The 16,586-nt window shown below is 43.4% G+C and overlaps 1 protein-coding gene across 1 annotated transcript in view; it reads right to left on the bottom strand.

Moving 5' to 3' along the window:
* Nucleotides 1-544: 544 nt before the first annotated feature.
* The window catches only part of LOC139367186 (tyrosine-protein kinase yes), a 33,090-nt gene continuing 17,048 nt past the window's right edge, over nt 545-16,586 (bottom strand). The window contains exons 5-12 of the mRNA XM_071105335.1: nt 10,726-10,829; nt 10,196-10,345; nt 9,167-9,322; nt 8,488-8,667; nt 5,807-5,883; nt 5,268-5,421; nt 3,906-4,037; nt 545-2,930 (exon numbers count right to left, since the gene is read on the bottom strand). Of these exons, the coding sequence (XP_070961436.1) occupies nt 2,722-2,930; nt 3,906-4,037; nt 5,268-5,421; nt 5,807-5,883; nt 8,488-8,667; nt 9,167-9,322; nt 10,196-10,345; nt 10,726-10,829 (1,162 nt within the window). The 3' untranslated portion in view covers nt 545-2,721. The remainder of the gene's footprint in view (nt 2,931-3,905; nt 4,038-5,267; nt 5,422-5,806; nt 5,884-8,487; nt 8,668-9,166; nt 9,323-10,195; nt 10,346-10,725; nt 10,830-16,586) is intronic.

Here is a 16,586-nt window from a genome sequence, read left to right as displayed (position 1 = left end):
AGTTTCGATGACAACATAGGCGACAGAGTAGTCCAGGTTGGTGATGAAAGAAGCAAATGTATTATTGCATTGTGTAATAGTTAGAACTACTGGTGGTACCTTATGTATAACATTTTACGTGAAGCAAGCGCAGCAGCAATTAACTTTTGTCTGCAACTTCTGCAAGAAATCAGTCATTACATTGATGCACGTACCATTGCGCCTGAACAATGATGCTCAAAATACGTTTGAAAATCTGACATCACTGACTGTCAATTTGATATTTGTAGAATTCAAATTAAAAAAAGCTAACAGGTACACCTTCTGTACTATCGCAATTTCAACAGGGAGTCCCGCCCACTGCGACTGGTTGAAATGCCTCTGCACCTAGCAATAATGTTATTGTCACATGACTTCATGCATAGTGGCTGCAATGTAACTGACAAAAATCAATTCATGCCAAGAATATTAATAATTCTGACAGCTCGAGATTCATCAAATGTTGTGCCTGTTGTCCGTATTAAACTAATGAATCTCACGAATTCAATACAGCATAACATACAAATTAGAATCAGAATTTTTTTTATTTTCCAACTGTACAAATTCCACAGATTAGTATCTAAACCATAATTATTTATCTTTCCCCCAACGTCTTTGCTGTCCTTTTTATAAAATCAGGATTTTGTACAAAGCCCTTCTTTAAAACCCCCAGTTGACCAATCTATGTTCTGCCCATCTGTGTAAGTATGCATAATCAAATGTAACACTTAACTGATGAGTTTAAAGAAAATAGTCAAATGACCCCTGTGGATGCGACATGACGCATTAAAATGACCTTCCTCCATTTTGCGGTCTTAAAATATGACTAACCGTTCACTGGTTCTGACTAATGTATTAAAGGAAGACTCGGCGATATGATGTAGGTGCACAAAATAAACAGCATAGTGGGTCAAATTCCGCAACTACTAAGAGCTTTGAAGCGCGAGGCTAAACTCCCCCACTGTTTTGGTCGCTCTTACAGCGTGAAGGGAACCCTTGCGCAAGCACTGTCTGTGACTAAGGGAGCAAAGGCTTGCATCTCGCTCATCGCAATATCTGCGGTGCTGCTCGTGGCAACGTCATTTCGCCGAGTCTACCTTTAAAAACAAAAATGTCTGAATAAAAACGTATCCTCTTTGTATCTAGGCTGAAACTGTTGACTGAATGAAATCCGTTCACACTATAAAATCACATGTAGTCAAAATAAAACAGTGTTCAGGTGCTTTGGCAATATTTTCCCATAAAGGTGAAATGGTTTCCTTTTCGAGCATCTTCAGGTCTGAAAATGGAACATGTGATGAGTCTAGTTAATGACTTAACCATGTAAGTGAAAGAAAAGGCCAAGTCCTTTTTAACATAATTGTGTACAAGTTATTGCTGGCATGTAACTGCCAAATCAGGTGGTTGCATCCATAAATTCTAATTCTGGTCCTAGAACACATTAGTCTATACTAGCTCCATTCAATATTGCCTCCTGTTGCGTAGTGCTATGACATGTGCAGAGACAATCTGCGATGGCATGTAGCTTAGTGATCTACAGGGCTGTCGGCATTGCCAGGTGAGAGCTGAATATTCTCCTATCTCACAGTGATACATTGCTCCGGTGTAAAGTTTCCCTTAGATAGAGATCTAGGATCAGCTTCCACTCCTGTAATCCTCACCTAAAGAATTTGTAGGGAAAATGCTAAACTGTCTCCAGATCAGAATACAAGGGAAACAAGGTTTAGTCATATGCTGTAGTGATCTTTAAAGAGGTAATATAACTTGGCATGGCAACAGTTTGTCTTGGACACGTAACAGGATGGACTTAGTGTTGTAGAAATGTCCTGTATGTTAATGAAGGACTTGAGGGCTTCACATGAACCTAGAACCATTTCCATGATATGAATAATTCTTAGTTTATATAGAATAAAATCAACTAATAGAAATAAAATAGAAAATGAGCAGACAAGACGGACCCACGCAACTGTCCCTGATCCGTGCCACTCAAGTCGATCATTCAGAAAAACATGTAGAAAGAAAAGCATTTTCCAGTTGAACACAGAACTGAATTCTCATTTGAAATATTCCCACAGTACTTGCCTTCGAGTTTACACAGGCAGCCCAACTCTAATCTTATTTTCACTAATTGATTTTTTACCCAATCAGATCAGCTCTGAAAAATATTTAAAGATCTGAATCGATTGGTCAAAAGACCAATTAGTGGAAAAATGAGCAGAATTGGGCTGCCTATGTGTAAATGCAGCCTTACAGTACATCCTTCTCTCTTGTCCTCCATTTCAAAGAGCTATCATTCTGAGAGCCTCTACCTGATGGGCTTTCGTGCCATTTTCATGGTTCAACAAATTTGTTAAAACAACTACACAGTTGAATGATTGGTCACTTTGAAAATGAACATGATCATTGAGGACAAAATAAAGGATACAAAATAAAATAGTAAATTCATACAAACTAAGACTATATGTAGTACCTGAAATTAAAAATAAACAGAACGTAAAAAAAAAAAAAAAGTACTTTTTTTTAAATCATCAGCGATAGCAGTGGTTTTGTGCAACTTGATAACCAAGCTTCCAGTTGGCTTTTCTGAAGCACATTATTCATAGAATTACATCTCCATGCGTCTGTATCCAAGTCTGCTCCTCCTGGGTGGAGAGATACATTGCACGGTGAAGTGGTCCAGGGCTGCGCTGCGGCCAGGCCTGACTATAGGTTATCCCCAGGCTGGTATTGTGGCTCCGTGGCTGTGAAGTAGTCCTCCAGGAAGGACTGGATGTACTCAAAGGTGGGCCTCTCGTCAGGGTCCTTCTTCCAGCACAGCTTCATCATCTCGTGGAGGGACTCTGGGCAGCCCTGGGGGCAGGGCATACGGTACCCCCGCTCCACCTGCTCCAGGACCTCCCTGTTCACCATGCCTGGGTGGAGAGAGAATAAGACAGCGAGAGAAAGAGAAACACAGAAGGAGGGGGAGGGGGGGGGGGGGTCAGTCTATTTAGTGCCCATTACATTAACAGTGCAGTAAACCATGTGAGTTAAGTCACAATAAAAATCAAGATTATCCACAACAAAACAAGGCCTGTGATCTATTTCCATTGTCACAGTCACGAGATGGCAGTGCATTGTGAAATCACCCAATAGCTCCATTCGACTATTACCCCCCCCCCCCCCCCCCCCCCCCCCGAAAAGCATAAATAAAAAAAGGGGTCTGAAGGTTAGTGTGTGTGTGTGTCAGCGTTTCACAGCACCCGTCAGCCTCTCTCTCTCCCCTGAGCCCGATCAGTCTGGGACAGATGGTTATAAACAAGAGTGGTGTTCAATCTCCAGATCAGACCCTACCAGATGGTTCTCTCTAACCTCAGTCAGTGTTTATCCCGTAGAGACAAAAACAGCCATCATGACAGTGTCACCCCCAGCCCACTTCCTAGGACAGTATTAACTAGTCTAGGCTACAAAGACTTCCTTGTTTACATTGTGCTGGCACGACTCCTCCTGGTTACACAAGACACCTACTTCCCTAGCGTTGGAGATCACACAATTGACTAATCCTAACCAGATAGACAGCCTCAGACCGCCATTGTTGTTATGGGATTTGCATTCTAAAAGGCATTGTAATCCCTACATAGTGCCCACTCCATGTGAGCCCAAGTCAAAAGAAGTGCAGTATATAGGACAGGGGTATTCAACTCTTACCCTACGAGGTCCGAAGCCTGCTCGTTTTCTGCAAAACCTGATAATTAATTGCACCCACCTGGTGTCCCGGGTCTATGTTAGTCCCTGATAGGAGGGGAACAATGAAAGAACACAGTGGAACTGGTTTGGAGGTCCAGAGTTGAGTTTGAGGGATATAGGGGGCCCATGTGGGACACAAACATTGTTTTGTCTGTTCTCACCTGGGTAGGGCACCCTGCCCTTGGTGACCAGTTCAGTGAGTAAGATGCCGAAGGACCAGCCGTCTGACTTGATGGTGAAGCGGCCGTACAGGGCAGCCTCTGGAGCCGTCCACTTGATGGGGAACTTGGCACCTACAAACCAGGAGCAGGAGGGGAAGAGATGGGCAGAGACAAAGAAAAGAGGGGATAGAGAGGGAGAGAGAACATTAACTTCCACTAGGGGTCATTAGGGAGCCTAGAGTCATAATAGAACCACTGAGAATAGAACCATTGAGAATAGAACCAGAGAATTTACCCATATCAAAGTTCATGCTTCAGTCTGCCATGACAATTACACTATTGACCTCGAACAAAATAATTTTAAAAAATTCTTTAACCTATCATACTTGGTTTTTAAAAATGGTTTAAGTCAGATCTAATTACAAAGGAAACTGATTGAACTAAGATACAAGAATCTGTCTTTATTGACAATGTTGCATGTGAACTGCAGGGTAAAAACAAAGTCACATTCCATAAAGTTTAAGACTCGTGTTGAGTGGGAAAAACAGTGGTATTGTCAGGGACGCCTGTTTCTCTGCTCAAACCATTGGTCTTAAATGGTTAAGCAGCAGGCAACTTGAGAGTCAGAGTTTACTCACCGCAACTAATCAGAGTAAATATGAGCATCTGCTTTCCGCTATTAGCTTAACTTACCATGGTAGGAAACAACAGGGTTTAATCTACGCCAGTGACCTCACACTTCCACCCCCCCCCCCCCCATATACATCTCAAACGACTGACATTAAACCCTGTGTCCCCTTAATCTCTCCTTTTTCCTGAAGTGTGCACCCGTTGACTACTTCCCCCAAATGTAAAAGCATTGTAGTGGTGTAGGCATGGGGTAGAGGAAGGTTCCATACATTAATAATAACACAATAATATACAAGTCATTTCAAATCCATGACGGGAAGTGAACAAGTAAGGAACACTTCGGGAGAAAGGAGAGATTATTGGGACGCAACCAGAGAGTTCTAAGCCCTCTGTCTGTCTCGGGGCCTAGCGGTTAACAACGCTAGGCCAGTAACCAAAAGGTTGCTGGTTCGAATCCCAGAGCCGGCAAAGGTGGAAAAATCTGCTGTTCTGTCCTTGAGCAAGGCAGTTCACCCCAAACAACAACTGTTCCCCGGGGACCGATGACGTGGTAGTCGATTGAGGCAGCACCCCGCACCCCTCTGATTCAGAGAGGGGTTGTGTTAAATGCGGAAAAGACACATTTCAGGTTGAATGCATTCAGTTGTGCATCTGGCTAGGTATCCTCTTTCCACCCATACACACCTGCAACAACTGGGATTCTAAGTCCCTCTGTCTCGGTGCTCTACTAACCTTGCCTAGCCGTGTACTCGTTGTCCTCGATCAGCCTAGCCAGACCGAAGTCGGCGATCTTGCACACCAGGTTGTCCCCGACCAGGATGTTAGCGGCGCGCAGGTCCCTGTGGATGTAGTTCATCCTCTCGATGAAAGCCATACCGTCAGCGATCTGAGAAAACAAGCAGATTAATTTAACACGCCGTTTGATCACAGAGGCTCGGGTTAATAATTGATGTGATCCACTCGGAGAGCAGAGCCGTCGGTCTTGTGTAAGTCCCAAATGGCACCCTATTCCCTATTTAGTCAACTCCCTTTGACCAGGGCTCTTTTGGGATGCAGCCTTACAAACAGGAGGGAGAATGCTGGTGATGGATGCGAAAGAGTGCACTAAATTGGTTTTCTTGTACAGCAGTGTACTACAGGGATTAAAAACAGCTCAAACCTATCCTTAGGAGGAAACACAGAGGGGCGAGACACTTGGAAACATACATGGCAGCTACTAGCTACATATGCAGAAATGTCAATGTTTACTGAGAGGTTGACTTTGGACTTACCTGTGCTGCCATATCCACCAGCAAGGGAAGCTTGAGGAATTTACCGTCTCCCTCCTTTAGGAAGTCCAGCAAACTTCCTACAAAAACAACATCAGCAAAACATGACAGTTACAGTACCAGAGAGACTGCAGCTAAATGTTGCAACAGTGAAATACCACCATAGAAATAGTGAGACTGAAGACTTCTTAAAATACACCTTTAATATTCATGATCCTTCCCTTGGTATTGATGAAGCTAGCAGCTTGTGTCTATGTTCGGTACACGGCTCCTAATGACATCTAGTGCGTACCCCAAATGGCACCCTATTCCCTATATAGTGCACTACTTTTGACCAGAGCCCTATGGGACCCTGGTGGAAAAAGTAGCAGACTATATAGGGAATAGGGTGCCATTTGGGGCGTAGGCGGCGCCATTTCCTCCGTGTGAGAGAGGGACATTGTTCTTTTAATTGACCCCTGAACCAAGATTAGAATCAAGGGGATACCAACGGAATAAACACACACGTTCCTCTGGTGCATTTATACATATATACACAGGGGTCACTGAGTCCATTTAAAAGGGATGAGTCATCAGCGTTCAATCACTAATAAAAAAAGAAACAGGGTGACGCATTGCAGCTGAGAAAGATGAAAGCTTGCCACAAAACTGCTGCAGTTCTCAATTAAATATCTCTGCTTCGGGCCTTATAAAACCCCACATGGGATTCCCAAGGACTTTCAAACTGTAGGGTACGTTAATTAAAAACGGCCATACATTTTAAATGGGGTCCTTTAAGGAAATTGTCCGGGATACATGCCGATAGGACGACGTGTGTGTTGTGGCGTGATATCTAGAAGTTCGGATTTCGAAACATCTCATCAATTCGGCGCCTGAACAACCTTCGGCGTCGTGCAACAACTGACATCAAAATCTCTGGCATGTGGCCAACGTTCACTTCGTTTAATAAAATACCAAGTTCTCTAACTCCATCACACACACGTATAACAAGGTCCAGCTGAGCCAGCCAGCTAATCACCTCCCCCAGGCATGTGTGTGTGTATGGGACCCTTCTGGAGAGAAACTCCAGCTATAATGTTTTAATTACACATCTAATCAGCCGTGAGGAATCTATGTCAACATCACGCTGCCAGCCACATACGTCACCGCATCTGGACTGGAGAAGGAGAGGCTGTGTTTATCTGTGTCTGTAGAGGAAAGTATTCAGACCTTGACCTTTCCCACATTTTGTAAATTGCTGCCGCGCCCCCCCATCAATCTACACACAATACACCCATAATGACAAAGCAAAAACATTTTTTTTTTATGTTTGCAAGCAAAAAGACAAAAAGAACTGAAACATCAAATTTACATAAGTATTCAGACTCAGTACTTTGTTGAAGCACCTTTGGCAGCGAATACAGCCTTGAGTCTTCTTGGGCATGATGCTACAAGCTTGGTACACCTGTATTTGGAGAGTTTCGCCCCTTCTACTCTGCAATCCCTCTCAAACTCTGTCAGGTTGGATGGGGAGCGTCGCCGCACAGCTATTTTTAGTTTTCTCCAGAGATGTTTTATCGGGTTCAAGTCCGGTCTCTGGCTGGGCCACTCAAAGACATTCAGAGACTTGTCCCGAAGCTACTCCTGCGTTGTCTTGGCTGTGCGCTTAGGGTCATTGTCCCGTTGGAAGGTGAATCTTTGCCCCAGTCTGAGGTCCTGAGCGCTCTGGAGCAGGTTTTCATCAAGGATCTCTCTTTACTGTGCTCCATTCATCTTTCCCTGGATCCTGACTAGACTTTTACTGAGGAGTGGCTTCTGTCTGGCCACTACCATAAATGCCTAATTGGTGGAGAGCTGCAGAGATGGTTGTCCTTCTGGAAGGTTCTCCCATATCCACAGGGGAACTCTGGAGCTCTGTCAGGGTGACCTGACCAAGGCCCTTCTCCCCAGATAGCTCAGTTGGCCCGGGCGGCCAGCTCTAGGAAGAGGTTCCAATCTTCTTTCATTTAAAAATGATGTAAAGCCACTGTGTTCTTAGGGACCTTCAATGCTGCAGAAATGTTTTGGTACCCTTCCCCAGATCTGTGCCTCGACACAATCCTATCTCGGAGCTTTACGGACAATTCCTTTAACCTCATGGCTTGGTTTTTGCTCTGACATGCACTGTCAACTGTGGGACCTTATATAGACAGGTGTGTGCCTTTCCAAATCATGACCAATCAATTGAATTTACCACATGTGGACTCCAATCAAGTTGTAGAAACATCTCAAGGATGATTCATGGAAACAGGATGCATCTGAGCTCAATTTTGGAGTCTCATAGCAAAGGGTCTGAATACTTATGTAAATAAGGTTTCTGTTTTTTATTTGTAAAATATTTGCAAAAAAATGTTTACAACTATTTTCGCTTTGTCAATCTACTACACACAATACCACATAACGACAATGCAAAAACAGGTTTTTATATTTCACTGATATTTCATTTTTCTAAATCTATTTTTTAAATACATTTACCAACGTTTAAAAAAAACATGTTTTTGCTTTCTCATTATGGAGCATTGTGTGTAGATTGATGAGAAACACCCCCACTAATTTAACACATTTTAGAATAAGCTGTAATGTAACAAAATGTGGAAAAAGTCAACGGGTCTGAATACTTTCCAAATGCACTGTATCCACACACACACACACACACACACACACACCTTTGGCCATGTACTCAGTGACGATGTAGATAGGTTCCTCAGACACCACGGCGTAGAGGGGCACCAGCTTGTCGTGTCTAAGCTTCTTCATGATCTGGGCCTCCTGGAGGAAGGCCTCGGGGGACATGGTGCCTGGCTTCAGGGTCTTAATGGCCACCTTGGTGGTGCCGTTCCACGTGCCTGAATAGAATTACAGAATTAGAATGAGCCGGGTCATGCTGCTGCTTACTGAAGAAGCAAGACAATGGTGTAAAAACAGGAGTAAACAAATAGTAGTGTTCAGCACAGTACACATTCTGGCACCATATTCCCTATACAGCCCGGTCAAAAGTAGTGCACTACATAGAGAATAGGGTGCCATTTGGGATGCAGCCCCCCGACATAATACAGTACAGGTGTATTTGGGTACATGAACACATGTAGTTATGAGCTGTGGCTGGATGGACTTGTTTCTCGCTCTGAAAGAGAATGCTACTTCCTCCGGAGATAAAGATAAATGGAGGAAGCATCTGAAGGAAGTGAAAGATTCCCTGGCCTGGGATAAAAATAGTGTAATATATTTCCTGTCTGTTCAGACCATCCAGATTGTGTGTGTGTGGGCACGCATATTTGTTCTTTGTGTGTGTGTGTGTGTGTGTGTGTGTGTGTCTGTCTGTGTCTAAACAGTATTTGGTCTTACCCATCCAGACCTCTCCGAAGCATCCCTGGCCCAGTTTGAGCTCCAGGCGTAGGGACTCCCGGGGGATCTCCCAGGCATCCTTGGCCAGTCCCTGGGTCTGGGGCTTCACCGTGGGGCACACCGTGGTCAGCCGGTAGCACAGACCGTCTGCATGCTCTGCGTGGGGGGCACAAGCAATCATGTAGGGATTCTTATGAATCCCAGCACTAAAGTACGAGGGAAACCCAGCGAGGCTTAAAAAGGGGAAATTCACACAACACTTCAAGTATGCCCGTCAGACATGCGATACGGCTGAATTTAGACATGCCTATAATAACAGAGCTAAATATGAATGAGAATCGGATGATTTAACACGACTGGGACCTCTTGCTTTTATAGTGCACCAGAGCGAGGTTCTCTTTGCCCCAAATGCCACCCTATTCCCTATATGGTGCAATGTTTTTTTTAATGTAGGGAGCAGGGTGCCATTTGTGACGGAGACGTAAAGTGGGCTCTCCCAGAGAGTTTTAACCGCTCTCCTTCTGCTGAAAGGAAGGCATTTTAGGGAAGGTCTTTATTAAATATTCAATCTGTGAGCCATTCATCTAGCTGGGGAAATCACAGGGTCAATTACAGGTAAGCCTGCTACTACAGAAGCACAGATGTGAGAGAGAGACCGCAGTGAATGAGTGGATTTATCATCAGAAACTGCACTTGGAGAAAGGGAGGAAGCTGTGAATAAGACAGTTACTGCGGAGCTACACTGGGGGGTGTTGGGAAAAACAGGTTTTAACTGCGACATTTTGCCAGCGCGAACAGAACGTGAGCCACTTTATCAAGTGTTCTCTTGCGTGAGCTACCCGTCAAACTCTTGAAAATAGAACCAGTGTCATTTTACGCTGAGCCGTGTTGCTTAGGCCCAGGTTTCATTGAAATGAATAGGAGCATCTCACGCTCAGCAAGGTTACGTTTCCAGTGTAGCAGGCCTGTTAAAGAGTGAGTGTTGAGAGAGAAAGAGAGACCCTAAATAAAAGGAGGTAGAAGACCTACCTGTGTAGTGTTTGACCAGTTTCTGCAGCGTGTCAAACTGGGCGCGCGTGGTGATGTAGTAACCCCCGTTGTCAAGTTTGCGGATCTTGTAGTGTTTCACATTGTCGCCTTTGGCATCGTCCCAGTCTCGTATGGACAGGGAGTAGGCACCTGGAGACAATGACCAGATTCTTCGTCCATCCAACCAACAGTATTAAGACCTAGGCTTTATTCATGGAAATGTGAGTGTCACTGGCTATTTCTCAAATGACTCCATATTCCCCATTATAGTGCACGACTTTGTCTTAGGGTACCATATGACTTCAGGGCCAGTATTCACAAAGTGGGTCAGAGTGCTGACCTACGATCAGTTCCCACTTGTCCATGTAGTCTTATTCAGTGTGATCTCAAAGGCTAAACTGATCCTTAAAATCAGCAGTCATACTGGAACATACCGGACCCCAGTCAACACAAAAGTAGTGCACTACATTGAGAAATGGCGTGTAACTAGAGACGCAGCCAGTGCACGTTCGCACGTCAATCGTCTTCACCTTTAGTAGTTTCACTCTCTCGCACCAGGAAGGTGCCTCGGTTGTTGCCTTGATTCAACAGCAGCCGCTCAGCATCTTTACGTCCCATTTTACCAAAGTACCACCTGAGGAAGGACACAGAAATAGAACAAGTAGAGCCTTTGTAAAATGTTGCAGTACAGCAGTTTCCCAAATCTGTCCTTGAGAATCCCCAGCCGCTCCAAGGATTTGAAGAGCATTTTATGTGTTCCAGAACTAGCACACCATTCTATTTCTATGGAAGGACCCACATTTACAGCAAGACCAGCTTATGTTACTATGAACTTTACTTGAATCAATACTAGCAAACTTCAAATACACAACGAGAGGAAATAAAGCATTGACTCCATCAGGGTCAATCTAACAAACGGGATAACATTCAATTTCCTTGCTAAACGATCAACCTCTAGGCTCATAGGAGATTGTGGCTGAAACCCCCTGTGGCCATATGTATGAAGTGCAGGGCTCTACACAGAGTACATGTGCTCCTAAATTGAAAAATGTAGGCACACAAAGAAATGTAAGAGCACAATGAAAGTATTTTAGGAAGAGTATTGATAACAAATGATTAAAAAAGTTGATAAATAAAAAAAGTATTAAAAGCACAATGCCTCAAATATTTAGTTACTGAGGGTAGACAAATGGTCAGCTGCCCCTTTAAGGGCGGCAGGTTGGCGTGGTAACAGGGCACTCGCATGGCATGCAGGCTCGCATGTCTGTGAGGTCTCTTCACTAGCAGTTGAGCAAGTTCAAACTAAAAACAACCTAGCGTGTGAACAAAACGACGTAGCCTAAATAGCCAAGAAACACAAGGACAAAGTCGCACTTCAGTAGTCTCCGATGCCAGTGCGCACTCACAGTGCAGACAGGCCCCAGACACTGTTGCTGCACGAGGTGGGATAGCACCCGGCTCCACAAGGGGGCATAAGCCCCCTCAGTTCAAACTTGTACCCTTCAGTTTTAGTTCAATGTCCCTACATAAAAACAGCAAAAATGATTGAGTGAAAAAAATATATATCTCCGCTGTGTCAGCACAATGGACAGAGCATGCCGTGGTGTGTGAAGGGGGGCTATGGAAAGCCACTGGGGCAGTTAGGTGTGACTCCTTTGTGTTTTAATAAAAAGCGGGGGGGGGAAAGCCTACCACAGAGATAAGCGTTTTGGGTTAAGTGAACAATGTGACATGTCCTCACCATGGCATGTCATATTTGACTTAAATTTTACAAAAGGCGGGGGGTCAAGTTTACCAGTACCATGGTGAGGACGTGGTGGGGGGGGGGGGTTTCATCCGATTATGACACATACATACATACATACATACATACATACATACATACTAGGAGGTCGACCGATTAATCGGAATGGCCAATTTCAAGTTTTCATAACAATCGGAAATCGGTATTTTTGGACACAGATTTAAAAAAAAATATACACCTTTATTTAATCTTTATTTAACTAGGCAAGTCAGTTAAGAACACATTCTTATTTTCAATGACGGCCTAGGAACGGTGGGCTAACTGCCTCGTTCAGGGGCAGAACGACAGATTTTCACCTTGTCAGCTCGGGGGATCCAATCTTACAGTTAACTAGTCCAACGCAATAACAACCTGCCTCTCTCTCGTTGCACTCCACAAGGAGACTGCCTGTTACGCGAATGCAGTAGGCCAAGGTAAGTTGCTAGCTAGCATGAAACTTATCTTATAAAAAACAATCAATCATAACAAGTGATTAACTACACATTGTTGATGATATTACTAGATATTATCTAGCGTGTCCTGCGATGCATATAATCTGACTGAGCATACAAGTATCTAAGTATCTGACTGAGCGGTGGTAGGCAGAAGCAGGCGTGTAAACATTCATTCAAACAGCACTTCTGTGCGTTTTGCCAGCAGCTCTTCGTTGTGCGTCAAGCATTACGCTGTTTATGACTTCAAGCCTATCAACTCCCGAGATGAGGCTGGTGTAACCAAAGTGAAATGGCTAACTAGTTAGCGCGCGCTAATAGCGTTTCCAACTTCACTCGCTCTGAGCCTTGGGGTGGTTGTTTCTCTTGCTCTGCATGGATAACGCTGCTTCGATGGTGGCTGTTGTTGTTGTGTTGCTGGTTCGAGGCCAGGGAGGAGCGAGGAGAGGGACAGAAGCTAAACTGTTACACTGGCAATACTAAAGTGCCTATAAGAACATCCAATAGTCAAAGGTTAATAAAATACAAATGATAGAGGGAAATAGTCCTATAATTCCAATAATAACTACAACTTAAAACTTCAATATTGAAGACTCATGTTAAAAGGAACCACCAGCTTTCATATGTTCTCATGTTCTGAGCAAGAAACATTAGCTTTCTTACAAAGCACATATTGCACTTTTACTTTCTTCTCCAACACTTTGTTTTTGCATTATTTAAACCAAATTGAACATGTTTCATTATTTATTTGAAGCTAAATTGAATTTGATGTTATATTAAGTTAAAATAAGTGTTCATTCAGTATTGTTGTAATTGTCATTATTACAAATAAAATTGGTCGATTAATAGGTATCGGCTTTTTTGGTCCTCCAATAAATCGGTATCGGCGTTGAAAAATCATTACATACATACACATACATACATACATACATACATACATACATACATACATACATACATACATACATACAGTGCCTTGCGAAAGTATTCGGCCCCCTTGAACTTTGCGACCTTTTGCCACATTTCAGGCTTCAAACATAAAGATATAAAACTGTATTTTTTTTTGTGAAGAATCAACAACAAGTGGGACACAATCATGAAGTGGAACTACATTTATTGGATATTTCAAACTTTTTTAACAAATCAAAAACTGAAAAATTGGACGTGCAAAATTATTCAGCCCCTTTACTTTCAGTGCAGCAAACTCTCTCCAGAAGTTCAGTGAGGATCTCTGAATGATCCAATGTTGACCTAAATGACTAATGATGATAAATACAATCCACCTGTGTGTAATCAAGTCTCCGTATAAATGCACCTGCACTGTGATAGTCTCAGAGGTCCGTTAAAAGCGCAGAGAGCATCATGAAGAACAAGGAACACACCAGGCAGGTCCGAGATACTGTTGTGAAGAAGTTTAAAGCCGGATTTGGATACAAAAAGATTTCCCAAGCTTTAAACATCCCAAGGAGCACTGTGCAAGCGATAATATTGAAATGGAAGGAGTATCAGACCACTGCAAATCTACCAAGACCTGGCCGTCCCTCTAAACTTTCAGCTCATACAAGGAGAAGACTGATCAGAGATGCAGCCAAGAGGCCCATGATCACTCTGGATGAACTGCAGAGATCTACAGCTGAGGTGGGAGACTCTGTCCATAGGACAACAATCAGTCGTATATTGCACAAATCTGGCCTTTATGGAAGAGTGACAAGAAGAAAGCCATTTCTTAAAGATATCCATAAAAAGTGTTGTTTAAAGTTTGCCACAAGCCACCTGGGAGACACACCAAAAATGTGGAAGAAGGTGCTCTGGTCAGATGAAACCAAAATTGAACTTTTTGGCAACAATGCAAAACGTTATGTTTGGCGTAAAAGCAACACAGCTGAACACACCATCCCCACTGTCAAACATGGTGGTGGCAGCATCATGGTTTGGGCCTGCTTTTCTTCAGCAGGGACAGGGAAGATGGTTCAAATTGATGGGAAGATGGATGGAGCCAAATACAGGACCATTCTGGAAGAAAACCTGATGGAGTCTGCAAAAGACCTGAGACTGGGACGGAGATTTGTCTTCCAACAAGACAATGATCCAAAACATAAAGCAAAATCTACAATGGAATGGTTCAAAAATAAACATATCCAGGTGTTAGAATGGCCAAGTCAAAGTCCAGACCTGAATCCAATCGAGAATCTGTGGAAAGAACTGAAAACTGCTGTTCACAAATGCTCTCCGTCCAACCTCACTGAGCTCGAGCTGTTTTGCAAGGAGGAATGGGAAAAAATGTCAGTCTCTCGATGTGCAAAACTGATAGAGACATACCCCAAGCGACTTACAGCTGTAATCGCAGCAAAAGGTGGCGCTACAAAGTATTAACTTAAGGGGGCTGAATAATTTTGCACGCCCAATTTTTCAGTTTTTGATTTGTTAAAAAAGTTCGAAATATCCAATAAATGTCGTTCCACGTTCCATGATTGTGTCCCACTTGTTGTTAATTCTTCACAAAAAAATACAGTTTTATATCTTTATGTTTGAAGCCTGAAATGTGGCAAAAGGTCGCAAAGTTCAAGGGGGCCGAATACTTTCGCAAGGCACTGTACATACATACATACATACATACATACATACAGTGGAACAAAAAAGTATTTAGTCAGCCACCAATTGTGCAAGTTCTCACACTTAAAAATATGAGAGAGGCCTGTAATTTTCATCATAGGTACACTTCAACTATGACAGACAAAATGAGAAAAAAATATGGTGGAAAATAAGTATTTGGTCACCTACAAACAAGCAAGATTTCTGGCTCTCACAGACCTGTAACTTCTTCTTTAAGAGGCTCCTCTGTCCTTCACTCGTTACCTGTATTAATGGCACCTGTTTGAACTTGTTATCAGTATAAAAGACACCTGTCCACAACCTCAAACAGCCACACTCCAAACTCCACTATGGCCAAGACCAAAGGGCTGTCAAAGGACACCAGAAACAAAATTGTAGACCTGCACCAGGCTGGGAAGAGTGAATCTGCAATAGGTAAGCAGCTTGGTTTGAAGACATCAACTGTGGGAGCAATTATTAGGAAATGGAAGACATACAAGACCACTGATAATCTCCCTCGATCTGGGGCTCCACGCAAGATCTCAGCCCGTGGGGTCAAAATGATCACAAAGATCCCAGAACCACACGGGGGACCTAGTGAATGACCTGCAGAGAGCTGGGACCAAAGTAACAAAGCCTACCATCAGTAACACACTACGTCGCCAGGGACTTAAATCCTGCAGTGCCAGACGTGTCCCCCTGCTTAAGCCAGTACATGTCCAGGCCCGTCTGAAGTTTGCTAGAGAGCATTTGGATGATCCAGAAGAAGATTGGGAAAATGTCATATGGTCAGATGAAACCAAAATATAACTTTTTGGTAAAAACTCAACTCGGCATGTTTGGAGGACAAAAAATGCTGAGTTGCATCCAAAGAACACCATACTTACTGTGAAGCACGGGGGTGGAAACATCATGCTTTGGGGCTGTTTTTCTGCAAAGGGACCAGGACGACTGATCCGTGTAAAGGAAAGAATGAATGGGGCCATGTATCGTGAGATTTTGAGTGAAAACCTCCTTCCATCACCAAGGGCATTGAAGATGAAACGTAGCTAGGTCTTTCAGCATGACAATGTTCCCAAACACACCGCCCGGGCAACGAAGGAGTGGCTTCGTAAGAAGCATTTCAAGGTCCTGGAGTGGCCTAGCCAGTCTCCAGATCTCAACCCCATAGAAAATCTTTGGCGGGAGTTAAAAGTCTGTGTTGCCCAGCAACAGCCCCAAAACATCACTGCTCTAGAGGAGATCTGCATGGAGGAATGTGCCAAAATACCAGCAACAGTGTGTGAAAACCTTGTGAAGACTTACAGAAAACATTTGACCTCTGTCATTGCCAACAAAGGGTATATAACAAAGGATTGAGATAAACTTTTGTTATTGACCAAATATTTTCCACCATAATTTGCAAATAAATTCATTAAAAATCCTACGTGATTTTCTGGATTTTTTTTCTCATTTTGTCTGTCATAGTTGAAGTGTACCTATGATGAAAATTACAGGCCTCTCATCTTTTTAAGTGGGAGAACTTGCACAATTGGTGGCTGACTAAATACTTTTTTGCCCCACT

This window comes from Oncorhynchus clarkii, chromosome 15, assembly GCF_045791955.1.
Source record: "Oncorhynchus clarkii lewisi isolate Uvic-CL-2024 chromosome 15, UVic_Ocla_1.0, whole genome shotgun sequence".
NCBI lineage: Eukaryota > Metazoa > Chordata > Actinopteri > Salmoniformes > Salmonidae > Oncorhynchus > Oncorhynchus clarkii.
Note: the sequence above shows the minus strand (reverse complement) of the source record. Positions and strands in the feature narration are given on the sequence as shown.